The sequence below is a fragment of the Lepidochelys olivacea genome (assembly GCF_965140295.1).
Source record: "Lepidochelys olivacea isolate rLepOli2 genome assembly, chromosome: 8".
In the NCBI taxonomy this organism is placed as follows: domain Eukaryota; kingdom Metazoa; phylum Chordata; order Testudines; family Cheloniidae; genus Lepidochelys; species Lepidochelys olivacea.
In genome coordinates, this window is record NC_140418.1 from 98,463,381 (window position 1) to 98,491,309 (window position 27,929).

At 42.5% G+C, this 27,929-nt stretch overlaps 1 protein-coding gene and 1 pseudogene across 6 annotated transcripts in view; one reads left to right on the forward strand and one right to left on the reverse strand.

Moving 5' to 3' along the window:
- Positions 1–27,929, forward strand: part of TTC39A (tetratricopeptide repeat domain 39A) — a 64,061-nt gene that overhangs the window by 1,829 nt on the left and 34,303 nt on the right. For 2 of the 5 annotated variants that reach the window (XM_084635957.1, XM_084635956.1), the window contains exons 2-6: positions 1–43; positions 3,490–3,591; positions 16,353–16,484; positions 22,266–22,342; positions 26,358–26,425. In XM_084635957.1, the coding sequence (XP_084492083.1) occupies positions 6–43; positions 3,490–3,591; positions 16,353–16,484; positions 22,266–22,342; positions 26,358–26,425 (417 nt within the window). In that variant the 5' untranslated portion in view covers positions 1–5. Of the gene's footprint in view, positions 44–278; positions 326–1,537; positions 1,584–3,489; positions 3,592–16,352; positions 16,485–22,265; positions 22,343–26,357; positions 26,426–27,929 lie in introns of those variants that run through there. The other 3 variants (XM_084635960.1, XM_084635958.1, XM_084635959.1) reach the window with 3 other exon arrangements.
- Positions 14,182–14,588, reverse strand: LOC311524653 (large ribosomal subunit protein eL34 pseudogene; annotated as a pseudogene). Its single transcript has one exon. The product of its transcript is annotated as a large ribosomal subunit protein eL34 pseudogene (transcript).

Below are 27,929 nucleotides of genomic sequence, written 5' to 3' on the forward strand. Positions count from 1 at the left end.
TGCAAATGACCATGTCGCAAGACAACGGAGATTTATTAGAAGGGTAAGTACAGATATACAGTTACTTACATTTGGGTTTGAAGCAGTGCTGATTTTATACCTGAGACAAGGCAGTAGAAAAACAGTGCAATCCACTGAAGCATGACTAATCAGTTTGCAAAAATGTTTAACATTCTCTAAAGTATTTCTTCTTTGAACTACTATATTAACAGAGTAGGATCTGTGTCATTTATGATTATATGGCATTCACCTGACTTTCTTGCATTCTGCTTTCTTTACTCACTGAGTGCATCAAATGCCCTAGTTTCATTAGAACACTGGGAAGGTAGGTGTGTAACTTGCATTACTGTGGCTGCTGGGAGGAGAGTGGGATTGTGTTAAGCATTCTCCTTTTAGAAAGGATTCCAAGGGGTTCAGATATTTTATGCATACTTTGAACTTCTACAGTGTTAAACTTCCAGCAGTTTTCTCTTGTAAAAAGGAATCTCACAAGGAAGTGTACTTGTACTTAAAAAATAAAACAAAAATCAACTTTCTGCACAGAGGTAAAGAAAATTTAAAAAAATTAAAATATTAGTAACAGCATCTAAAGACTTTTAATTAGATGAGAGCATGTTTCAGATCAATGTTAAATATGCTGTTAGACTGAAGGGCCTAGGTTAACAAAGGGTAAATAACTGTAATACACTCAGCCTACAGATGACAGTTTTAAAATAGTAAATATAGCAGGCTCAGAGTGGGGGTCTAAGTTGTATAGTTTATTCATACATGATATTGTCTTAGACACATAATGGCTCACAGGGATGCTGGGGCTTGGGGCTAGTCAGTGTCTGAGATCCTTCCAGGAGCAGAGCAATAGGTAGCACAACTGAAAAGTGTGATGATACAGGCACTATGAGACACTGTCACAAAATGTGTTTCTCTCAAATTTCTACACCTGGTTCTTGAGCATGGAAAAAATCTTGCTGTTTTTCTTCAATAAAGTGTTCGGCTTTTTAAAGAAAATGTTTTGCAAAGTCCTCAGTGTAATTACTAACCTCCGATTGCCTTATTTTGAGCTCTGATCTTTTTCTCATTAGGGTGATATTGTTAGCACACTTCCTGTATTCAAGGTCTATTTCTTTTTCAGTTTGATAGTTAGTTATATGTTTGCAACTTTTTTTTAAAAGAAAGCAACAGATTCCAAGTCACAAGATAGTTTGTTAGTTAGAGCAGCCAAAGTTAGGGAGAGATGGAGGAGAAAATGAGTCCTTGTGACTTTGTAAAAATTACCCAAACTAGCTTGTGCTCCATGTACTAGTGAAATTTAGTCTTTCTTTAAAAGATGCAAAATACCCATATTTCAACTGTTTTGACATTTCCCAGGGTACATTAACCTTGCCAGTGCAAAGTCTATTCTTCTTTCTGCCATTTCATGTACAACAATTTTATATCTTGTGCTGAACTTTGGCCAGAACTTTTCAGCTGGTCTATTATCCCATTACCAGTCATCCTGAGACCATCTAAGAAGCACTCATCAAAGATTGGCCTGACGCATCAGGCCATAATATCCAAGTCTCCTAAAGAAAACAGATGCAGTCAGGGTAAGGCACTGAAGTAATCCTCTGATTACGGTATGCTGCATTTGGTTTTTCACCTGCATTTTGCAGCTGCTTTTTGCTCAAACTAGCCCTTTGGGGCTGACGTTTTAATTGATTTGAATGCACATAGCTGTAGTAACTTATTTCTTTCTCATACTGTGTGGTCAATGGTTGAACACAATGTGGGTTAAACAGTACTGCCAGGAGGCCATTCCAGCAACAATGTATGGAGGCATTTCCACGTTGTAGGAGACCATTATTCCCTCAAATCCAGTATTTTGTCTCAAGTAGTGACTTCAGAAGATGAGGGGGAGGACCCTGATGCAACTAGCCAATTATGCTGCATGTTGAAGGGATGATTCCTTTCTGACCACTATAATGATCAGCTTATACCAGGAAGCATGAGATTTATTTCCCATATTTTAGCATGCTTAATTACTAACGTTTTTATTATAAAATAATCCAGGCACAGTTTTTGACACTCTGATCCCACTGCAATAATGAATTCTGTAGACTGAGAGCAAGCTGTATGAAGAAATATTTTCCTTAATTTCATTGAGAGCCCTTGTTCTCATATTACAGGGTAGGTAGGGGAAAGGACGGGTCTGATCAGTTTTTTGATCTGCCCTTATTAATTTTGGCTATCTTAGAGATGGACCTGAACCAAAACCCTGGATGCAACTGTAACACCGACAGACCCTGGTCGTTGTCGGGTGGCATTGAACCTGGGGCCTCTGGAGCTTAGTGCATGAGCTAAAAGCCATATGGCTCTTAGTGAAGGCTGTAGAACAGACTCATTAATCTCTTTCTCTAACTCTAAGTGGTCTCCGTGCCACTAGATGGGACAGAACACCACACCCAGGGGGTGTGTGGGTTACGTACTTCCCCTAGCTGAGGAAGCGTATCCCATGCTTTAGAGACTTCCCACTTGAAATCCTGGACGAGCACCCCAACTTGTAAGTATGACAGACCCAGGTCGTTGGTGGGTGGGATCGAACCTGGGGCCTCTGGAGCTTAGTGCATGAGACTCTACTGTATGAGCTGAAAGACATATGGATCTTACCTAAGGCTGTAGAGCAGACTCCTTAATCTCGCTCTCTCTCGTGGTCTCAGTGCCACTAGATAGGACAGAACACCACTCCCAGGAGGTGTGCAGGTTACACAACCATCACCAAACTTTGGAAGAGTTTAGGTCAGGATCCAGACTTCGCAGCTGGTCCTTATTTCTATAATGGACCAAACCAAAACCCCACATTTGACCACCACCTGAACTGTGCAGCTTGGATCCTATCTCAAGTCCATTTAGTCCTTTGTTCCAGGGTGAAAGGGGGCAAAGAGCACTGCTTATTCTCCGCCTCTGGGGCAGGGACCACTTCGTCTTTGTAGCTTTTTCTAACTAGTTCAGGAATGGCACTGAATGAAGGGTTACCACCAGTCCTAAGATTTATGGGCTGATCTCAATTCTGATCAGTGAGCCTAGAATCTGCAGGGCAGTTTACTGAGCCTTGGATTTAATTTGAATCTGAAAATGTCATAATCTGAGGATGGTGCATCTTTAGGTGGTGACATTGTGTCTGTATATGATGATATGGCACCAAGACAAGAGGGCACTCTCTGTCTTAAAAACCTAATGCAAAGGGATTTAACATCTTACAGTAGAAACTGACAGAAGGTGATGGGTGGAGGCTGTGTGAGAGAGAGTGAGGGAATGAGGGACAGATAAAGGAATATCTAAAGTGACACAGACTTTCTTATTTCCTGACAGCACATTTACTACAAAGCTGGGGAATTAGTTATGTGGTGTATTAGTGGATTTATCATAAATGCTATCATTACAAGAAATGAGAAGCTCAATAAAAGAGGATTGGAAATAGTAGGTTTTGTCATTCTTTAATTATTTTTTTGACAGATCTGCATCAGATCTGCATCTAGCCCTGGATGAATGTATGACTGCTGTGGATTTATTTCTAAGCAACAAGTTTCCTGAGGCCCTTGCTTCCCTACAAGCAAGGTAAGTTGAATACTTTTACAGATTTTTGCTTTGTTTTTGTTTTTTTCTTTGCATCCTTCATCTTCCATTAGAACTGCCACTACACTTTGAGCGCTAGACAGATAAATAATATTCCTTTGGATTGGAGGAGGTGGGAAAAATAAAATAACCTTTTAGGACATACACAGTAAGTTGCTGGTGTTGGAAGAAGGAAAGATTTCCATTTCTTCCCCCCATCTCCACCCCGAGACAGGTAAATGGCATGGTATTGATCAGTGGTTATAGTACTTTCTGCAGCTTCCATATCAGCAACATCTTGGGGTTGTCTATATGGTGCTTTAGTCCACACCAAGAGGGTGGGAATTTTAGTGCATGACAAGCTAGTTGAACTATCTTATCCATGTTGACCCTGCTGGCGTTCGCTAAAAGTTCCCTAGTGCTGGTTAATATAATACTATTTGAAGCAGGACTACATTAAAGCCAGTAGAGAACTTTCTGTGCATGTCAGCAGGGTCTACACAAGCTAGGCCGTGCACAACAAGCTAGTACGGACTAAAATTTACATCCCTCTGGTGTGGACTAAAGCACCATATAGACAAGCCTATGGTGAATGAAATGTTTACTCTTGTTTACCAAACAGTATGTTCTGTAACATGCAACCCGGTTCTCACAGTTGTTCTTATCAATGAGTACAGGTTCTGGTGTAGTTTCTTACAAGGAACATACTGGAAAAAAAAAGTTATCAGACTGTACGTCATAGTTGAAAGCAATCTCCTCTGGTCTGTGTCATTAGCATGTCAGATTATAAAACCCGAACAAGGAACTGTTCATTCTGTTTCCCTTTTCCCAGTTCATGCTCCTTGCCCTCACTTTCACATTTCTGAACATCTTTCTTTATCTCTACTCATTTCTTTCCACTGCCTCAGTTCCTTTGTTGCCTTCCATCTGACAACTGTTTTTTCTCCTTTTTCCACTTTATGCCTCCTTCCATGCTGCTTCCTCCTTTAATGATCTCCATCCACATACATATCCTTTCCTGAGGCACACTTCTTCCATCAGCCCTTTCAGTGATAATCACACAAGCAATGGAGAAACCTTTAATTAATTTTAATTTTCTATCGTCCTATGTGAATAGTCCTTACTCAGTAACTTAGGGCTAGTCTACACTGGCCATGGGCGCAGCACTGGGAGAAAGCTCTCCCAACGCTTTAAAAAAAAACACCTCAACGAGAGGCGAAGCTCCCAGCGCTGGGGCACTGTTTTTACACTGGCGCTTTACCGCACTGAAACTTGCTGCGCTCAGGAGGGTGTTTTTTCACACTCTTGAGCAAGAAAGTTGCAGCGCTGTAAAGTCCCGGCGTAGACAAGCCCTTCGATAAGGCCAGGTTTTAGGATCCAAGCCCAAATTCACCAAGTGCCATTGATATAGCCGTCCCAGTGTAAACCCAAGTGTAGACAAGGAAAGCCACAGCTTCAGTGGAGCTCAACCCTGTTTGAAACTAGGGTAAACTCATAGGAAGGTAAGACTTGTCATACTGGATCAGACCCAAGGTCCATCTACTCCAGTGTCTGGTCTCTGACAGTGGCTAGCACCAGTGGCTTCAGAGGAAATTAAGAAACTCCGCAGTAGGGAGATGTAAGGTAACTTGCCACTCATAATAGGTTTCATCCTGGTCTCAAATAATAGATTGAAATTGGGTTAAGCCCTGAAGCATGGGGTTTAATATTCCTTCTACAAAAAATTGTTAGACTTAATTATGGTAAGTCTGGATATTCTTGATACCCCTATAAATGTCCAATCCCTTTGTTGAGATCTTGGCCTTAAACACCTTAACTGTGAATTCATTGCCATAGTATCTTTTCACACAATATGTAATTAATTTCCTTTTCTCAGTTTGAATTTTGCACTTTTTAAGCTTATTGAATGTCCCCTTGTGTAAAGAGGATCAGTGTAAATCTGTTTTTTCCTTGCCTGTATTCGGAGTTTATAGTGGTACAGTGACTGGCCATTAATTGATTGTTGGATTTGGGGCCAATTCCCAGAGTAGACAAGATCTCAGTGGACATTTGAAAGGTTTTCTTTGTGACCTTGAAGACTAGAGAGTTACTTTTTTTTAAAGGAGTGCTTTGCTTCTGAAATACATTTATTCAGCAGCCAAAATACACACACACACACACACACACACACACACACACACACACACACACACACACACACACACACACACACACACACACACACACTGTAGCCATGCTGACAGTTGCAAAATTGCATTATACACACAACCCTGGTTATAAGCAATGAGGGCATATGATCACTTTTTAAATTTTTTGGGCCTCTCTTTATTCCCACAATTTTTATACTTTTAACTTGCATCTGCCTGAGTTCTTTGCTTCCCAAGTCCTTTTGTATTTTATTGCCAACTCCCACCGCTGCTGCCGCAGGTTGCTTTGCTTAGTGTTGTGCCATCAGCAGATTTTGTCACTGCTCCTTCCTTACTTCAAGCTGCTGATGTATACAGTGAACACAGTTGTATATAGGGCCAGTTCTTGTTTTGGCTCTTTGCTATGTCACTTTCTTTCATCCTAAACTGCTTCTATTTACAAGTACCCTGTAATATCAGTGATTTGTTGGGTTGGAGACATTCTGGACTCTAGTCACTGGTGTGAAAGAGTTAAAAGAAAACAAAATGGCTGCCTTATAAGTCTTTTTGCATTTGCTCAGAGAGCTGGGATGGGCCTGAGACATACAGAAAAGCAGCTGGGCCACCAGGTTGCAGCAGCTGCCCTTTCTCCATTTATTGCTTCAGCCAGCCTCGGGCCCCGCCTCCATATAAAATAAATGTGTTGTGCATCTCTTTCCTGCTCTTCTCACCCTGTCCACCCTGCCTGTCACAGCAGGAGCCACCAAAGGAAAGTACTGTTATGCTTGGTATGTGTCAAGGATTCATTTCAGTGGGTGTGATGTACCTACCCTATTTGGGCACTGACCCCACTCCTTGATACCAAAGGTACTGGGCTTTGTAGGTTGCATTGTTGGTGATACTGTGTAAAATGTGGTTTTGGCAAACTCTGAAGTCAGTGAGCTTTCTAGTGGTTTGGGATGATATCTGCCTTATTCACAGTGCTGTAGTGTTGTGTTTTTGTTGCATGGGAGGATGTCACAAAATGTTAAGAAGAGCAGCAGTATTTTCACTGAAATCATGTGCAAAATGTCCCTGTGCCCATGTGGGTATGTTTACTTTGTGTTTAAAAGAGGAAAGAGCCATTTTTGTGAAGGGGGATAGTAAAATGCTTCAAAAATGACACTGAGACCCCTATTGTGAAGGAGCCTATATATTTGTCTATCGATCCATTTTTATTCTCGTTCATTGCATATCGTTTCCATTCTGTTTTCATAGGGCCCTGTTGAATTCATTTCATGAACTGACTTTATGTTCTCATACCTTGAATATGAATGTATTTAATTGCAAAACCATTTTCAAACTGATCTTTCATCTTCGTGCATTGTTAAAGGGAGGCCCCCACCCCTTTAGCCCTTATCGGCACAGGCACCACAGAGTTATAATCCCCAAGAGTGTAGTGGAGCAACAGGGAAAGCTGAATTTCATTGCAAATGATCTTCATTACAGACACACTCCATCTCTTCAGGGAATGACACTAGTTGTGGAGTGCAATGTGTAATACTACGTGACCTTTTCTTGGGGGGGGGGGGCGGGCGCAACAGTTCCTCATTGTTGCTTTTTAGCATGCTGAGATTCGAAATGGGTTTTCACAGCCTGTAAAAGTATTTATTTTTCAAAATTCTTACCTGTTGTCCCAATAATTCTTTGGTTTAGATTTTGTGGATTTATCACTTATGGTGTGGGACATATTCTGTTCTGGGTTACACTATTGCAATTCCACTGAAATAGCTAATTTAGCCACATTTGGCATCTAAAATCAGTTTATCTCCATTCACCTTCATCTCATTTGCACCAGATGTAACTGAGAGCAGAACTAGATGCACCATATGGGACGATATCTATCGCAGCAGCTGAGACAGAGCTATAACGGACAGGTCTTTCCTAGCAGTTTAAAAATAAATACCTTGGGAAGGTGTCTGGGTGCTTCTGTGTAGTGGTAAAAGCTCTGTTCCTGGTAGAAGAACATGTCAGAAAGGCAGATCTAGTGTCATTAAAATATTTATGTGGCTTCTTTCTTCAGATTACCTGAAGATCGTTTGGTTGCTGCTTTTTAGATTTTAGAGTCAATTTTCCCTCTTCTCTCCACTAGTAATGTTTGTCCCAATCGTAGGGTCCAATTTATGACATATTCTTCACCATGCAGAACTGGGCCTTGAGGTCTTATTTTTATTTCATTTTTTATGTAGAATATTGATCTTTCCCAATCTTCAGCCACCCTAACAATTAACAAAAAAGTCATCAAAGTATACAACAGTAGGTGCCTTGAGGTCAACAAATCTTAGCTGTTTTGGAAGAAAGGATGGGAATGAATATGAAAGTTGAGGGGCTGTCATGGCGGACCACCCTGCCAACTGCTCCCTTTCTTGTTAAGCAAGAAAGTTCCTGCTCTAATCCGTCAGTTGATTGTAACTGTGGCAATGTCTCACAGGAAGAGGGTCGGTTTCTCAGGTGGACGGCTCCAAGCCCGTTCGAGCTTGCAGTCAAAACAACACCTTTAACTCCACCCAGAAACCTGAAGGAAGTGGATGAAGCTTCCAAAGTGCTGGTGGGGTACTCTACCTAATACACAGGGTGATGCATTATGCACTGGCTTCTGTTTCTCAATGAATTTACAGTATAGCACCATAAGGAGTGGCACATTGCAGTTGTCTAATCCGGAGGAGACAGAGGCATGGATCATGGTGGCCATCCGAAAGAAAAGGTCACAACTTCCTGTGCAGATGTGGACGAATAAAAGCCTTTCTGGGCACTGCTGCTGAGTTATTTGGTCATGTAACAGCTGGGGATCTAGCAATGCACCTAACTGGCAAGCCCCCGAGTCACAAGTGTTTGAATAAATACCTTCCGTCAGCCAGGTTGATGTAATCGTCACCAGATCCTCCTACTGCTTCCCCAATGTATCATCATTCTTCCCATCTTATATGACTGAAACTCGGCCAGCTTGGTCTTATCCCTGGATGAAACTGGCATCGCCTGACACCTGCCAGGGACAGGGTTCCTACCTTTATAGGCTTCTCTACAAATACCTGTCTAGCCAGTGTTTGCTCATGACAACTTTTGGATGTAATGTACAACCAGGGTCCTGAATACTTGTGGTCATTAAAGGTGCCATGGCTCCATTCTTCAGGACTTTAGTCCCATGTCATGGCCACATTCCAGCTGGGAAATTACATTCTCCAAACCAAAAATTCACATTGTAGTTTCAGTATGATATGGTATTCTTCACTTTCTGCCTGTGAGAGGGCCATGCTCTGTCCCCATCCTGTGATGCCCTAGAAACTGTTCAGACCCACTTTCTTCTTGGGTGGAGATTATATTTTATTCTAAACCCATTCACCAACACCCATATAGTGCAACATCACGGTTTTAACCTCTACTTCTTCCAACATTTCTTGGCTAGGGTCCTAGGAGGAAAGGGAGTCTCCCTCTCTCTAGGGAGCTCCTTCAGTTCAGGCGCAGCTAACCTTCTCCTCAGTACCACCTCCCACCTTTTATCCTGTTGGTCAGCTTGGGGGCTAATTCATTCCTTACCTCCCCAGCATCTCCTTCTGATTAGCTCATTATTGAGTCAGCTGTTATTGGGGCAACTAATTGAGGCTTCAGTGATCAGACTGCTGACCCACTTGGCAGATCTCAGTGCTTTGTAACATTGCCCTGAACTCTTTTGTAGTTGCTCTTTTTTTAAAGTCTACTTTCTTTCACCCCCAAAATGACTGCATTTCAATTGGATGAGTGAAATGATTCTTTCCTATACATATAGTTTTGTAATCAGCAGGTAAAATTTATTGAGCTTTGGGATCATTGGATAAAATGCACTACAGAAATGTCAGCCAATGTTGCAGGGGAATTGGTGGGAAGGGACAAATCTGGTTTTACCGTTCTCTGGAGTCTAGCTATAAAATTATACTGATTTGTGTCTCCGATGGAGGCTTTTAATAACACTGACAGAAAATGGCCAAAATACTTGCTGGCCTGCTTCTGCACTTACATATGCTAGCATAGATCAGAAGATCCTCAGAGGAAAGCTGCTGTTACAGAAGCACAGATTAGTATTTATTACTTATACAAACCTGCTCATTAGCCTCCTGTTTGTGTGATTCTGGCAACAGCTGAGAGCAAACAGATCATGTACTAGTGGCAGAAACTTCTGATTAAAAAAGACTAAATGGGAAGGCACAGCTTGTTCATATAAAAAGATTAGGTCAATGTGACGCAACTAAGTCAATAAAGCACTTGTTTTTAGAGGGATATAATATAATTGATGCTCAGTTTGCACTAACTTGTTATCAGGCTAGTGTGATTTAGAAAACAATGGTGAAGCCCTGGTTGTTGGAGGAGAGTGGTTTTTGTAATGGGTTTCTTATTGGACTGGCTTGTTTTCAACTCTTTACTGTTATTTTTTATTTCTAGCGAATCTCTATTCTCTCATGAGAAGTATGGAATTGAGACCGAAGTCCTCTGTACATAGAACACTGCAGCATGGGCAGAGGAATTATAAGCTTTTTCCCTCTTCATTGGCCTGCTGGTCTGCTTAGCCCTGCTCTGATGAGGCTCCTTCTAAGGATAGAGAGGTTTGGTCTCCGTAATGCATTCTTCTTTGGTCTTTTGTGCTGAAACCGCCATAAACCAGTTCAGTTGATTTCTGGAACTTGTGGGCCCTGTTTACTCTCTTGCATCCCTCTTTTTACATGTGATGCTGATCAAGATCCAACATGCTGCTTTAGGCCTCTTCCGAAAAGCTGTTACAGTTCTTATTCAATGGTATAGACTCAGAAAAGGCCAAACAGGACCATTGTGATCATCTACTCTGATCTCCTGCACAACACAGGCCATAGGACTTCACTGAATTAATTCCTGTTTGAACTAGAAAAACACCCAGTTTCTTAAAAATATGCACTTCAGTTCTAGTTTGAGTTTGTCCAGTTTCAACTTCCCAGCCGTGGAATCTTGTTATACCTTTGTCTACTATGCAGAAGAGCCCATTCTGAAATTAAATAAACTCCAACAATCACTTCTGCATCAGAGGTACATCCTCATCCAGGATATGATACTGGCTTGAAAAAAAATGTTACATGTATTACATGTTTCAAGATTCAGGGTACAACAACTTTTGGGCCTGGATGTACCAATTACTGTTCTCTCAAGGAACTACAGGTCAGTTTCAGTACTAGAGAAAAATCTCAGGATTATCTTCTGCCCTTTATTTAATACTCAGTGTATCAGACCCACTGCTGGTCTTGCTCTCTTTGCAGTTTTGTCATGGATGATATAACCCGAGAACTGAACCTCATGGAATGCTAATGATGAGACCAAACCATCTGTAGTTCCGTTTGCAGCTTGGGCACATTACTGTTCTTGAGGTGGCAAATAAGTTGAAAGCAGAGGATTCTGGGAAGCTCCTGTCTAGCACATCCATTTACACTTATGTAGGATGGGAGTCAAAAAGCTTTTTCTACATCAGATGTAGGTGAATGTCCCTTTGCAATCCAGATTCTTAAAATGAAACATGGAGCCTGGTTATCTGTTGGGCTCTGCTTGTTTCTAGAACTCTGAAAATACCCGGATATCTGCTTTATATCGCTAAGTATCTGCATCTGCGGATGTGGATGTGATTGTATTGTTTACATCTTTGTGGATAGGATGTGGATCCAAATTTTTGTATCTGTGCAGCAGTGCTCAACCCGGGGTCCACAGCCCCCTGAGGTGTGTTTCTGTTCTGTTTGTTGTTCTCCATGAGGCTGGGCTTTTGGGTCCTCAACAGAGTAGGTGAGCCAGGTCTGTTTGTTCGTGTCTCTGTGAGGATTGACTCTGGGATCCTGGGGTCTGTGTTTTGGGTTTTTAAGCTCTGGATTTTTAAGTTTTTGAGTAGTTAATCCCTCACCAATGGGGAGGGATTGAGCTGAGGTTTCCCAGAGAAGTCAGTTGCCACCAAACTCCGCAGGAGACAAACAGAAACAGGAGTTTATACAGGGAGTGTGAAAGGCTTTCATTATAGGTACAGTTCTACATTTAATACCGTGACAGCCAGTGATGCAACAGTGGTTGTGACCCTCAAGGGAAGTGCTATGTTTTCTTTCCTGCCTAAAGCCAGAATGGTCTTTCTCTGACTGCTTACTTTGCTTAAGAGCCTGTGGTGAGGGTCCTTGTCAAAGACTTTCTGAAAGTCCAAGTAAGCTATATCTTTGTCCACCTGTTTGTCGTCTTCCTCAAAGCATGCTAATAGATTGGTGAGGCACAATTTCTCTTTACAAAAGCCATATTGACTCTTCCCCAACATATTGTGTTCGTCTAAGTGTCTGATAATTCTGTTTTTCACTGTAGTTTCAACCAGTTTCCCTGGTACTGAAGTTAGGCTTACCAGTCTGTAATTGCTACAACCACCTCTGGAGCCTTTTAAAAAAGTTGTCATCACATTAGCTATCCTCCGGTCATCTGATACAGAGGCTGACTTAAGCGATAGGTTATATACCACAGTTCAGGGATTTCCCTCTCTCCCCTCCCCCCGCCCCGGGGGCAGTGTACACCCCTCCCTGAATTTCCCCAACCCTCCTCCCCCTCCCCCAGTTTTATGAACTAGTTACATGTAGTGTTGCCAATTTAGTGATTGTTTGGAAATCTGAATTGAAATTGAAACATTAATACACACTTTAAAAGCATATACAGTGTATGATAAAATATGTGTATCTGAAAAAGTATAATAGATTTGAGAAGTATGAACATAGACTAGCTTCCTTATACAGCTGTTGTTTTTTATGATAATGTCAGTGCATTCATTTCGGTGATGTTGGCCAACCTAATAATTTCAAATTGTGATTTGTAATGAGCTCTCCCTGACAGCTAGTGATGAGCTGGGGGTTGGGGGGAAAGGCTTCAGGACCAGACTGGATTTATATTCACACTTAATCTACCCAGGTATCCAGCTGAGTTGCCCAAGTGATAGATTTTGGCTGGGGTTGGGTAACAAATCACTTGAATGCGGGGGGTGGGGGGTGGGGGAATGAAATGTTGATGTTCTTATTGTGTGAGTAAAGGGCAGGAGAACTGTACTTACCCTGTGCTGATTGAGGGCATTGAGAGAGAGGGTGGGGACAGGTGTTTTGCTTGATGGTCTGCCTGAGTCACAAGTACTATTTGACCTGCCCCTCTCCACTGTTTAAAGACAGAGCTGATTAGGCTCCATAGAGAGTCTTTTGTTTTATTAAGTGACCACTGCAGCTGAAATCACTGAGAATCAGGTCCAAGTGCTTAGACCTGCTGTGACACAGTGTTTTGCTGGAAGAGACGGCTCAGCCTGCACTAGCAGCGAGGTTCCCCCACTGAGAGCTCAGCTGAAATCACCGAGAGCCGGTGGAACCTCGAGAGACCGACTCCCAGAGGTCACAGTGGCAGGTGGCAGCAGAAGGTGACAGTGCAGGGCCATTGGGACGGAGCAATAGAGTGAAAGGTGGCACCACAAACAACAGCGGCCAGAGCACTATGTTTTAGTGACTTCGCTCCAGAATGCTAGATTTGTGACTGGGAAACTTAATAAATATACATTTCCTAGTAGGCCAAGATTTTAAAAATGCATTATTTGCCAAGGTCATTATCCCACATCATCGCTAGCTCAAGAGGTCATTATCTTGGGGAGTTTCTGTACTAAACTTTTTGATTATTTTAATTATTTTTTATGTAAGAACAGCCATATTGAGTCAGACCAATGGTCCATCTATCCCAGTATCCTGTCTTCCAACAGTGACTATTCCAGGTGCTTCAGAGGGAAAGAACAGAACAGGGAATCATCACGTGATCTATCCCCTGTTATCCACTCCCAACTTCTGGCAAACAGAGGCTAGGGACACGCAGAGCATGGTATTGCATCCTTGCCCATCCTGGCTAATAGTAATTGATGGACCTAACCTCCATGAACTTAGCTAGTTCTTTTTTGAACCCGGTTCTAATTTTGGCCTTCACAACATCCCTGCCAAAAAGTTCCACAGGTGACTGTGTACTGTGTGAAGAAATATTTCCTTTTGTTTGTTTTAAACTTGCTGCCTATTAATTTAATTGAGTGACCCCTTGTTTCATTGGTTCTTGTGTTAAGTGAAGGGGTAAATAACACTTCCTTATTCATTTTCTCCACACCAGTCAAGATGTTATAAGCCTCTATTATACCCCCTCTTAGTCATCTCTTTTCCAAGAGGAAAAGTTCCAGTCTTTTTAATCTCTCCTCATATGGAATCTGTTTCATACCCCTAATAATTTTTGTTGCCCTTCTCTGAACCTTTTCCAATTCCAGTATATCTTTTTTGAGATGGGGTGACCATGAACATATCATGAAGGACTGGAAGTACCAGACACACAAGAAGACATGAAACGTGCAAAATTACAAGAAACCAAGAAAGCTGTAGATATAGTGCTTCGTTTCTTTTAATTTTAATTTTTTTTTTAAGTTGAATTTTTATTTATTAGGCAGACAATACAAAGAGATTCACTTAGATTTCCGACTCTGTGCTTGTGCCTTCAATACTTTCACAACAATCTTCTGCTCCTCAATAAGGAAAGCTCGTTTGATTCTGTCACGGATACATTTAGCACACATGGAACTGCCATTAGGCTCTGCTAACACGCTTCTTTGTTTTTGACAACTTCAGAAGGACTTTAGGGTGCACAGCATGAACACAGTGAAGTCTTCCTGGACACACACCACATGCAGATGTTGGTGCCTTGCCAACTTTCTCAGTGTAAAGGTAAACAATCATGTTACCTGTTACCTGGTGTATGGGACAGCCTGGTCTTGTTAGAGGCTGTGTTGTAGGATATCCTACGATGGTATGTCAGACACCAAACCATTTTTTATAGTGCTCCATAGTAGGCTTGAGCAGCCAACTTTAATTTTTGTGAAGGTTTTAAAATATGAGTTAAATCTAATAAAATGGTCGTGAAATATTTTTTAGTTTTTACTCTTTTGCCGTACAGCCCACCTTCGCCCTCACGTTCTCAACCCTCGTTGGCCTTCATCCCCCCTGAATATTCCAACACCCCCCACCCCCAATTTCAATTCCTAGGGAAAACACGGCCACAGTTAGTAGTTCTACAATTTCATATTTGAGTTCCTTCAGAACTTTTGGGTGAATACCAACTGGTCCTGATGACTTATTACTACTTAATTTATCAGTTTGTTCCAAAACCATTTCTATGGACACCTCAATCTGGGATAGTTCCTCAGATTTGCTACCTAAAAAGAATGGCTCAGTTGTGGGAATCTCCATTACATCCTCTGAATATATTTTAAAAATTAATTTATAGAAAAAAGAACGGCTAGTTGGTAGGTCTCAAAATATAATTGTAAATGGGTAGTCATCATTAAATGTATGTATTTCTTGAGGATGCCTCCAGGAATCATTTCTTGGCTCTATGCTATTTAATATTTTTATTAGTGAACTGGAAGAAAACATAAATTGATAAAGTTTGCAGATCACACAAAGATTTGGGGAGTGGTAAATAAGGAAGAACATTAAGTCATTGATACAGAGCGAGGCGCTTCACCTGGTAAGCTAGGTGCAAGCAAAAAATGTGTTTAAATACAGCCAAATGTAGAGTCCTGTCTCCAGGAACAGAGTGTGGAGGCCACACTTACAGAATGGGGATCTCTCTCCTGGGAAGTAGTGACTCTGGGCGAAAAAAACTTGAAGGTCAAGATGGATAATCAGAAGAACATGAGCTCCCAGTGCAACCCTGTGGCTAAAAGGGCTAATGCAATCCATTGATGTATAAATGGGAATATCAAATAGTAGTGGAGAGATTATATTACCTCCATATTTGGTACAGGTTTGACTGCTACTGGAATATGGTGTCCAGTTCGGGTTTGTACACATCAGGAAGGTTGTTGAAAAATTGGAGACAGTTCAGAGAAGAGACATGAGAATAATTAAAGGATTGAAAAAATGCCTTATAAAGGGCCATGTGAAATCCCACAGTGTCTGTGGTTTGGGAAGTGTATTCAAGTTGGACAAATTGAGAGTGAAAGGTGGGAATACAGACATAGGAGTGAAAGGCTGAGACATTTGACCAAGTCTGTAACAGTTCTGAAAGTAAGGTTAGTTTCATGTTAAATGTTCTTTGGCTATAATTGTGTTATCACATTACTCATCATCTTGATTATTCTGTGTAACTCTCCCAAAGTAGAAGGAAATTGTCTCAGCTTGCAGCACACATCATGGTGCTCAGTGGAGAACTCATGCAAAAACAGTTATCCCAAAACAAAAGAAACTTCAGAGCCTGATCCTACATCCCTTGGGCACCCAAAACTTCCACTGACACATTTTAGGCATCTACACTGTGATCTTCATTGTAGTATCTTAGCATAGCTATTAAAATTATAGATAGAAGAATGACTTGATGCACAAATATGAATGTAGGCCATATACAGAGTGTTTGTATTTTCCAGCAAAAATTAATCCTTTGTACGTACCATATTGTGCTTGATTACTAGCACATTTGTTTAGACCTGAGTCCCCATCAGATTAATATGCCCCTAGAGTGTTGTTTTTTTGAAAATTAATCTTGTGTTAAATTTGTCACCTGCACTCATGTCTTTTTTTTTTTAATAAACAGAACTAAGGACAGTATGTATCACGCACTGACGCATGCTACCATACTGGAAATGCAAGCCATGATGACCTTTGATGCCCAGGACATGCTGAATGCAGGAAACACAATGAAAGAAGCTCAAGCCACCTGTCAAAAGTAAGTATGGAGAAGTACATTGGGCAGTTGGTGCCCTCCTCTGAGAAGTCATGACAGATTTGTAGATGAAGGAAGGACATGTGCAGTACTCCCATGATTTTATCATGACTCTAGTGATTTTGGGGTGGCTTTTAGCTGTCTCATGAAAACATGATGCAAGGCACCAACTCACAAATTTTCCCTTATTCAAAATAGCCTCCATCTCCTATTACTGTCAGTGGGGCCGACACCAGCAAGATGGCCGCCACTTCCCTACGATCTATCTGCACGTGGATGTGAGGCAGCCCTATATAAAGTTGGCTGCTGCCCCTTGTTGTTTTCAGTTGAGCTGAAGCCAGGCCTGTAGGCAAAATGGCTGCCACTCTATGGGTCGGGGGCTGACAGGACGCAGTCAGGGACTGTGAGGAGCAACAGAGACACTGAAGGGTGGATGGGGAGAGTGTGGGGGAGCAGGGGCAGACTTTGGGAGCAGAAGAGAGGGATGGGGAGGGGATTGTGGTGGGTCCAGAGCAGGAGGAGGCAGGACGGAAGTGCGGGATGGAGGCAGAGTCAAGGAAGTGTTGCTTCATGCAAAAAGCTAAACCAATCCCATTGTTTTTACTGTGACATTGCTTATATGAATGATGAATATAAGTGTGAGGAACTGGGGATTCTGTCTGTACCACTTCCGAATTGTGGATGATTTTATGAAATTGCATCATGAAATCACTGTGCCATGGAAAGCCTATATGTATGTGGATCCCCCAGGAATTGAAGAAGAGCTCTGTGTAGCTCAAAAGCATGTCTCTCTCACTGCAGAAATTGGTCCCATAAAAGATATTACTTCACCTGCCTTATCTCTCTCATATCCTGGGACCTTCACGGCTACAGCAATGCTACATTAGCAGGGTTGTATCATGTCTCTGCCAGCCAGGCCAAAGACAATGGTGAATGATCATCACATAAAGGATTTGCTCTAGCTGGATGAAGACCCTTCCTCCATTTATCTGAAGGCAGAAGGGGAGTTTGGAAGTAATGGAAAGTTACCAGGAGGAGAACAAAAGAGGCAGATGTCCCCAGCAGGAGTCTATAAAGGGACTCTCAGGTGGAAATGGAAACTGGAGGAGAGAGCTATCTTGCACCAGAGTAGGATGAGGGAGGCTGCTGCAGGAGCAGGGTAGACAATACGATAAAAGACCCTGACTGACTGAACACAGATGATCTCCCAAGGGAGATGAGCTAGTGAGGGACACTGTGTTTAGGGTGTTTTATTGTTTTTATGATCTGTACTCTCCTGTGCTTTGTATAATTAAGGAGAAAATAGCCTAAAATTGATAGATTGAACATGGTGTGTGTGTGTGCACATAGGCTTCAACTTCTTGGGTGCTCCGGGGCTGGAGCACCCGTGGGGAGCCCCCCATCAACTCCCTCCCTCCCTAGTGCCTCCCACCCAACAGCAGGCCCCATGTATCAGTGCCTCCCAGCCGCCACAATCACCTGTTTCACGGCGTGCAGGATGCTGAGAGGGGAGGAGCGAGGACGCGGTGCGTTCAGGGGAGGGGGCGGAACTGGGCGGGAAGAGGCGGTGTGGGGGCGGGAAGAGGCGGTGTGGGGTTTGAGCACCCCCTGGCACTTTTTAAAGTTGGTGTGTGTGTGTGTGTATGTATGTGACTGCACAGCTACTGCACACCCCTAACGGAGTTAAATTGTAAACCAGAAGCTCTCCAGCTGTTGGGCAGAGTTCTGGGAGAGCAGTGTGTTTAAGTAATGAGGAGTCAGGGATGTGCCCAGAGGGGCTAGCGTGGCTGGACAGCAGGTTCCAACGCTCAGAATGGGGGTGCCAGATGGAAAGTCTGTGCCCTGAGAGTGTGCTTAGGGACCTCAAGATTTGGGCAGTGGCTGGACTCCATTGAGGCTCCAAATGCTTAATACATCCCAGGGATTTACAGCAGCAAAGGCTTGGAGTCCCCTCCTAGCCGTCCTAGTGGATGGCCATGAAGGGATGGTCTCTAGGATCTCTGACAGTAAGGTTTTGTATAGAAACACTGTCATTATGGAATATTACAAATACTTTCAATACTTAATTTTTCTGAAATATTTAACGAAAGGGATTATATAACTCTGCTCCTGAGGGGGCTGCTCACTGGATAGCTGCCCATTTGCTAACACTGATTAGTTATTTCATGCTTATTTGTGAATCCATCATCAGTTCTTTTATTGCAGGACTACATAAACATGCGACAGGTTTCAGAGTAACAGCCGTGTTAGTCTGTATTCGCAAAAAGAAAAGGAGGACTTGTGGCACCTTAGAGACTAACCAATTTATTTGAGCATAAGCTTTCGTGAGCTACAGCTCACTTCATCGGATTGCATCCGATGAAGTGAGCTGTAGCTCACAAAAGCTTATGCTCAAATAAATTGGTTAGTCTCTAAGGTGCCACAAGTCCTCCTTTTCTATAAACATGTGAGTTTACTCAACAGCTAAACTGGGAAAGCGGGAGTTAATATAAAGGTCTTTAATGTGAATATCTGTAACTCATCAACCTGATAAAGTAATGTAAGTTCTGTGTGCTGAGTGTGAATCATGATGCATTAATTAGGTCAATGGTACTCAAACTATTTACCATCCAGTCCTCCTTTTTATCAAAGCAAATAAACTAGGACAGGAGAGAGTCAAGATAGGGGAACTGCCATCCGTTTCCTATTACTGTTTTAAGCCTTGTCTACTCTAAAGGGAAAAGTCGATCTTAGCTACACAATTTGAGTTACGTGATTAGCGTAACTCAAATCGACATAGCTTAGATCTGCTTATGGCGGGGTCCACATTATGCAAGTGGAGTACAGGAGTCAACAGGAGAGCGATCTGTGGTCAATTTAGTGGATCTTCACTAGACCCACTAAATTAACCGCCAGTGCATCAATCACTGCACATCGATCCCCTGGTAAGTGTACACAAGCCCTTAGGGAAATGGGAGTCTCCATCTGAGCAGATGGAGAGGCGTGCATTTTTGTGAGCATTAAAGATTGGCTATTCAACCTGGAATGATCTCTCACACATTGGCAGAGAAGTAGAGTGTAATGAAAAAGTCAAGCAACAGACTGTATAAATCATGATTAGCTGGAGTTTTAAAAATCTCATGATTTTGGGGGGTGGGGGTCTGACTCATGATTTTTGATCTCTTGAGGTTGGCAATACTACATGTGGTTTACATTTCCTCCTGTTAGTGGACAGAATGCAAGGAGAAGACAGGGTGGCAGCATGTACAACTCTGTCCTGTTGCTGCACTTTATTCACCTGTTCACTTCCATATTCATTTAAGTGCCTGTCTCTCCATTCATCAGCTCTGATAAATGCTGCCCTTGTAATAAACATAAGTACAAATAGCTATTATTATAGATTCAAAGCCAAACCACAATGAACAGCCAAATGTGGCCAATTATGTTATTAATGAAACATGGATTAGCACAAAATGTTTTTAAACTATTTCATGGAGTAAGACTTTTCTACCTTATTTTGTATGAGATTGTGAGGGTTACTTAGTATTGTTATTGACCAGTATACTGCTGATAAACAGTATTCTTCAAACTAGCTGATTGAATATAGGTCTTCTGTTTGAATTCATTTTCTTTTGTAATTTACTGGTGTTATTCTGGTACTGCAGGGTAATTTCAAATTTCACTACAAAAAGAAAAATGAATAAATTGAAAGTTTAGCAAATTATTGCATATTAACAGATAGTTTCTTTATTTACACAATTTTCACTGTGTCTAATCCCAATTGTTGTTTCAGTGAAGGGAACAAGGGAGAAGTACTGAGTGAGTTAATGGTTGAAATGTAAGTCAATAACTCAAATGGCCCAAGATCTCTTAGATTGAGATCAGATTGTCAGCCTGAATACTGGCAGAGGTTTGCATGGCAAGAACAAATGTGAAATCTTCTCTTCTTGGGCTTTAGCCAAGATAGGTTACTGTGTTTTTTTGGAAATACATGGAAACTTTCATGCGATGGGCTGCCTTTTCAATGAGTGAGCTCCTGAGATGGTGAAATCCAGAGGGAGAGACAGTGGGGCCTTATTGGAAGCGATTGTTAGGCTCTTGCTTATGAAACCTTCTCTTGTCACTAACAATCTCTCATCACTAATCTTCCTTTTTGGGAAAGATTAATGTGAAGGTGTTAGTAGGCAATTATGGCAACCTCTGGGCTAATTCTGCAAGGTCTTCAGAGCTCTCAGTTTCTATTGAAATTCAGGTTTCAGAGTAACAGCCGTGTTAGTCTGTATTCGCAAAAAGAAAAGGAGGACTTGTGGCACCTTAGAGACTAACCAATTTATTAGAGCATAAGCTTTCGTGAGCTACAGCTCACTTCCTCAGATGCATATCGTGGAAACTGCAGCAGGCTTTATATATACACAGAGAATATGAAACAATACCTATTCCCACCCCACTGTCCTGCTGGTAATAGCTTATCTAAAGTGATTTCCAGCACAAATCCAGGTTTTCTCACCCTCCACCCCCCCACACAAATTCACTCTCCTGCTGGTGATAGCCCATCCAAAGTGACAACTCTTTACACAATGTGCATGACAATCAAGCTGGGCTATTTCCTGCACAAATCCAGGTTCTCACATCCCCCCCACCCCCATACACACATAAACTCACTCTCCTGCTGGTAATAGCTCATCCAAACTGACCACTCTTCAGTGAATTGAAATTCAGGCATGCTGAAAGGCGTCTGTTAGCACGTTTTCTCTGAGGGGTTTTCTTAGGGAATTGAGGCCCTTTATTTTGAGGACAATCTTCTTGGTTGTGTTGGCTTCAATAGAGACAAATTCTGATATCCTTACTCACCATGAGTAGCACTTCACGACTAACCAGATCAATTAATCAGATCTCAGTTACATTAGGGTATGTCTACACTGCAGTTAAACACCCATGGCTGGCCCATGTTAGCTGATTCATATCTCCGTCTATGAATTGTCATGACAGTTGCACTTCTGTGAGACTACACAGGTCACATAAATTGGTTAGTCTCTAAGGTGCCACAAGTACTCCTTTTCTTTTTGCGAAAGCCCAGAATGAATCACATAAGAGTTGGAGAAAAGCCTTTTTCATTTTTCAGGCTCAAGCTGCAGAATGCATTTGAAGAGTAGATGAATCTAGAATCTGATTGCTTTTAGAGAACACTGCAAAACCTTCCTGTTTGAAGGTAGTTCCAGCATAATCAGAACAACACACAGCTCTCCTTTCGCTACACACAAACAACCAGGCAAAAAGCCCCTATCCCAAGGACAGCTTTCCAGGCTTAAGAAATGGACCCTGTGAAGTCCTGTGGCAATAGAAAAGTACCTAATCCATTTTGCACAGAAGGCTTTCAGACACCACAGTGATGGGCAGCAATACAGTACCCCAAAGCAGATGTAACTACTCCACGTGTAGTCCCATTGACGTCAATAGGACTAGTCACAGAATAAGGAGATCTTCAATGCAAGTCAGAATCCGTCCTATTTTAGCAGATGTTTAGTGCTGAAGTTTTCATTGTCATCCAATTTTGCTTTGAGGTGTTACATCTGTATGAAAATAATGGCCTGATACATGGCCTGATGGCCTGATAATGGCCATAATAAGGAGACTAGCAGATTTCTGGTGCAATTTACAACATAAAAGGTGAGATAACAGTGGGTGGGTGCAAGCTGGAGTGGAGGTGTGTTTGTGGCAGTGTGGAAAGCCAGGTAAATGGTATAAGTTTTTCAGTGATTCCCCTTCTTGTTAAGAATGACCAGACTTGTTTTTCTTCCCCATTAGGTTTAGGAAGAAATCGACTGTAGCTGATTCTTTTAATAACTTTGTGCATAGACAAAACCTCGAACACTTTACTGAAGGTAAGGTTCCATCTGGCTCATGTAATGTTTGGGGTTTTTTTTCCCCTGTGCCTTTCACTGATGGGAATTTGCAGGGCTAACTTTACAGATTCAATGGTGATGGTGGGTGGTGTTTGGGATCTTTTCAGACACTTACCACTGGATGCCTGTAGGCTTTTGGGTGGAATTCAAGATGTTGGGTGTCACCTCTGGGAGAAATTGCCTCTCTCTCTGTGTGATATTGCCAAAGTGGGAATCAGTGGAGACTCTCGAACTGAAACAGCCTTGTTTTAATTGAGAGGGACCTGCTAGCAGGGCACTCTCCATGAGGATCCCTCAAATCTTAGTCTGCTTGAGCCTGTTAACCTCCAGACGTGCTGCAAAGCCAATATTTTCTTATATGCACTTGTGCACAGGGCAGGATGAGTCTTGGAGAGGTTTAGTGATGGCCAGGGTTTTCTGCTCTTTTGGGACCAGGAGTGGCCATTTGCTCCTATGAATGTATTTATTGAAAATGTATAAAATCTGAAATTTGCTAATCCCGCTAGGCGCTGGTTCTCTGACATCAGTTTCATTACACAGTGTAATTCCAATTCCATATAGCAATGTACAAGTTCTATCTTGTTTGCATCTGGGCAACACAGTCCATGTAGCTGAGTAATTGAATTTAAATGGTTACATAATGCTCTATTAGATCTCTTTCTTTATTAAAAAACGGTCATTTCCTTGATAATAAAAACGTGAATGTATGCAAAGACAGTACACTATAACAACTAATCAAGGGCATGATGCACAGTTGGACTAAATGAGTTAGGGTCATGCGATTAAAACAGCTTAGCACTATTACGCAAGATCTAGGAGGGACATAATACTAAATTATATTTGTTTCATGATCTTGTCCGTCACTTGGATTATATTTGGTCACAGAAGCAAGAGTGTGTGTGTATTTCAGTCAGTGTAGACAGGCACTTGCAAAATAGTTTAACCTGCTAATAATTTGCTGAACAGGATCTCATGACTATCAGAGGAATCAACTCGTAAGGGTGGGAGGTGGAAAGTAATTACAGGCTTGCCACCCCTACATATGTAAAAAGCATGAGTTAAGTATCAAAAAATCATGAGATGGGCATAAAAATAATGACATATACTAAAGAATACTAATATTGGGATTCTTATTTGTCTTCTGGTTTCTGAGCCTTTAGAGTGCACTCAGATCAAATTTTCAGACTTTTCTCCATAATCACAAGAGCTAGAAACTTAATAATGAAAAAAAAACAAAAACAAAGGAAACCCTGAGATTCCCAAATGACTCCAGGAGCCTGAGCTTAAAATCCCTGCACCAAATATCACAAGACTCATGAATAAATCTAGAGAGTTGGCAACACCATAATACTGCGCAAAACAAGCTGAACGTGATCTCTGAAGGAAGTACATTAAGGCGACTCAGCCTTGGGTTGGACTACATTTAATATGTGAGCTTGTGTTCCGTAGAGCTACGTATGTTGGACCGTGCAGGCAATTAAAGTAAGACTGTAGTATTCAATGATCCATTTCCAAAAACAAAACCAGCATTTCAGCTCTTTGGGCTCTTCTTGTATAAGATCCAGTTCCCCAGCATTCAGATGTGGTATTTTCTTTCTTTCTTTGTATTAATTCTGTATTTGTGAGGTGGTTGGCTCAAGAGCTTAAAGTGGGCATAGCCCACATGTTCACTCTGGAGCCACTGCCGTTTTTATCGTGTGTGACCATCCTCTGTCCAGTTGTTGTTGTGCATCATTATAGCCTTCAGCCTGGGGTGGGAGGGGCACAAAATAAAGCTCTTCCCTCAAGACCTCCGTTAATGCCACCCTACGAATCTGTTGATTGATGCAGGGCTGACCTATGTGCTTTGCAACCCAGGATGGAAAATGTTTTTGGCTGTCCCACACAAGCAGCTGGGGGGGGGGGAGGAAAAAAGACACCCCCCCCCAAACAAACAGAACAAAACAAAATTGCTGAGTGATATGGCACCCTCCCGCCCCCTCCATCTGTTGATCTGGTGCCCCTGGAACTTGGTGCTCAGGACGACTGCCCTGAATAGAGGGGAAGTGCTCAGGAGTGGTTCACACACCTCTTCCCTAGCTCCTTTTTCTTTGCCCTTTCACACCCCCCACCCCTAAATGAAAGGTCTTGCCTTGTGTGGCCCCAGGAGAAAAGGGCAGAAGAGATGATATGTCTGCAGCCTCTGTCTTTCTGCTGCTGTCTTGCTGGCCCATGTTTGATGCTGCTACAACCTCACAGCAATAGGTGTTTAGCAGTGATAGCACTTTGTTTTCAAAGCACTGTATTAACATTAACTAATTCTCACAACCCCCCGCCCCCTGGGTGAGGCAAGTTGGTGGTGTTATCCCCGTTATACAGAGGGGGAAGCGGCGGCACAGAAACAAAATGCTCAATCGAAGACTGGTTGTCACAGATTCTAGTCAGTGCCCCTTCCTGGCCACTCACTAGGAGGGCTGGGAGGGGAATCCAAGTCTCTGCGGTGCTGGACTGCTGGGTATTTCGAGCTCCTGGAGCCTGAATGGAGTCTAGCCACTGCCCCACTCTCAGGGTCCCTAGGCACACTCTCAGGGTGCTGATCTTCTATCTGGCACCACCTCCGAGTGTCAGAACCTACTGTCCAGCTGCTTAGCCCCTCTAAGTTCAGTGCTGACCCGTCACACTCCCCAAGACTTAAACACACCCCTCCCCCAGAACTACTCCCCAGAGATGAGAAACTTCTCATTTATAGTTTAATTTTCTTAGGGGCACACACTAGTTGTGAAGCAGTCAACACCCGCACTCTGCCAAGTCTAACACCTTTATGCTTTTTTATCCTTAATCATGTAAAGCACGGACAGGTACCGATCATACAAAATAATAAACTTCTGAAGTGGCAATATCCCTCACTTTCTATTTTACCCTTCCCTTGGGAGCTGTGGATCTAGGCAGGGATGGTGTCCCCTGACTCATGCAGGCTGTTACATGGTGAGTGGTTGCTCCCTCATGAACTGGAGAACATGGCTGGCCACTAAGCAGACTAGCCTCTACCCTTTTAAAAACCTTCAGTGCCCTGTGTCAGGTGACACCTTTGCCAGTTCCCCTCATGAGCACAAACTCCTGTCTGGTGACTTTGTTGCCAAAGTGACTTGCCCCCTGCTAAACTAGTTTTTCTGGGCAAGGATCATTCTTTTGTCTAATGTGAATAGATTTCCAATGATTGGGTACCCTCTATTGTTCTTTTGCTACCAGCCTTTGGAATGTTCAACCCAACATGGAGGCAAACAGCAGAGAGAAGGCAAAAGGCTGCATATTCAGAATGGAGTGTGCAGCCTGACACAGACACACAGGGTTCGTAATCTCATACAGAATTAATAAATCATACAAACACATTCCCTGCTCAGTATAGGAGTGGCAGAACCAGGATTAGAATTCAAGTGGGGCAAAGCAAGCTTGCTTAAGCCATCTTACCAAAGTGCCTCTCCTTGGCTTGGAGGTAACTCTTCTAGGGTGACAACAGATTGATCTCCGTGCCCATGTGGGTCCTCGTTCAGCAAAGCACTTAAATACATGCTTGACCTTCAGTATGTGACTTATCCCATCTCTATGCAGTATAGCACCTTCGTTTAAATGCCTCGGTGGATAGGGATGGGATGATTTATATGCTTAAAATTAAGTACTTGCTTTGTTGAATAGAGCCTTCATCCTTATTTCTCTGCTGAGACTGCTACAATTTCTGGTGATAACCACTGTATTCTAGACCCCTGTCTGCCAAGATCTGGGCTGATCGTTTCATATAGCCACCGAGCAGCCACTTGGTAACAATTTTGTGTTACTATCACTTGGGGTTAGTTCAACAACCTGAAAGAAACAAACTCTGTGATCAGATTTTCTTTTTGAGGTTTTCTCACCCTTTGCATTTATTGTATTCTGTTTTCCTATTTGGGGGTATAATACTACTACTTTAATTAATCTGTTGTCTGGTTGTGTCTTTTCCCTCTCCTCCCTTTCACACTAGAGGAAATTCATGCTGAAGTTTGCTATGCTGAATGCTTGCTTCAGAGAGCGGCTCTCACATTTCTGCAGGTACAGTACCAGCCGTTATGGCTGTTTCATGAAAGCAGGAGGGGAACAGAGGTTTTGAAAATCAGTTGCATACAGATGGAAATCTTTATGTGGGACATAAAAGTGCACATTTTCATACACCCGTGCAAGTGACCCAGGTCCAGTTTACTGGACCAAGTCTCTGGGCCCACATCCTCCAGGGTATTTAGGCACCTAACTTCCTTTGAAATCAATAGGAATTAGGTGCCTAAGATGTGGGCCTTACTTCTTGGTCTCAGAGTGCCATGGAGGCAGCTGCAGTCTGTGTGGAGGAAACACCTTGCAGCTCTCTCCAGCACCCCCTCTGCATGACTTAGGAGTGATGCTGAGGTGCTTGGAAAGCAGTTGTCCTCATATTCTTTGACTGGGTGGAAGGTCACTTCAGTAAGTGTGGTAAGTGTATGAATGGGGATGGGGTAGCATGGAAGAGGAACAAAGGTCATTGGAGCTGTAGCATGCAGGGGAGCTTGTTCCTCTGCTTCTCCCAAAATCCAGTGAGTGATCAAAGTAATGAATCTACTTTAACAAGGTTGTTCTTGAAGGGCTATCTCCTCTGGATGTTCCACTGTTGTTACTAGACAGTGCGGATTTGTGTTCTGGGAGAAAAAGCATTCCCTCTCTCTTTCTCCGTGTATCTTTTGCTTAGAGTATAAAAGTTTGGCTTGCCCCATGAGATAACATCAGCAGCTTTCAGCTGAACTTCAGTCTGTGGTTAAAGCAGGTGAATGAGAGTTGCAGTTCTTAATTTCTATTCCTGACTCAGTTGCTTCCCATAGTGCGGTGGACAAGTCACTTATTCTCTCTGCCTCCCCATCTGTGAAGAGGAGATAATCAAATTTACCAGCTTCATAAACTGATTTGATATCTGTGGCTGAAAGGCACTACATAGTGCTGGTAGTGTTCTTAGTATCTTAGGAGAGGGACATTTATGGCAGCTCTGTTGGCCTTAAATGGTACATTTCTTTTTAAAACCATTCATGCATCCATAAGAAACTTAAGAGAAAGGGCATAACTTCTTCTGTCTCCTAAGCATAAAGAAGGCCCTGTTCATGTGCTCCCTCTTCTCACAACATGTCTGTGCAGTGTTGCTTAGAGTGGGATGCACAAGACATCATTCATTTTCTGTTCTAGCCTTTTAATTTTTCATGGAAGCAAGAGCTAGATCTAAAAATTAAATGAAGGTGCTTTACCTCTTATACTTACTAAGAGTTTTTAAAGTGATTACTTCAGATGCTTAATGAAGATTACCAAAACACTGTAAAAAGCCACTTTGCCCTTTTCCCAGGAAGTACAAACTACAGTAAAAGCTTTGTTATCTGGCATGTTGGGGGAATGGGGGGTTCCAGTTAGTCAAAAATTCTGGTTAAGTAAGAGTTATACTTGCCAATGGAGGGAGGGAGTTTGAGTGTGGGAGGGGGCTCAAGGCTGGGGGTTGGGGCGGGAGAGGAAGTGCGGGGGGTGGCTCAGGTAGAGAGTTTGGGGGTGG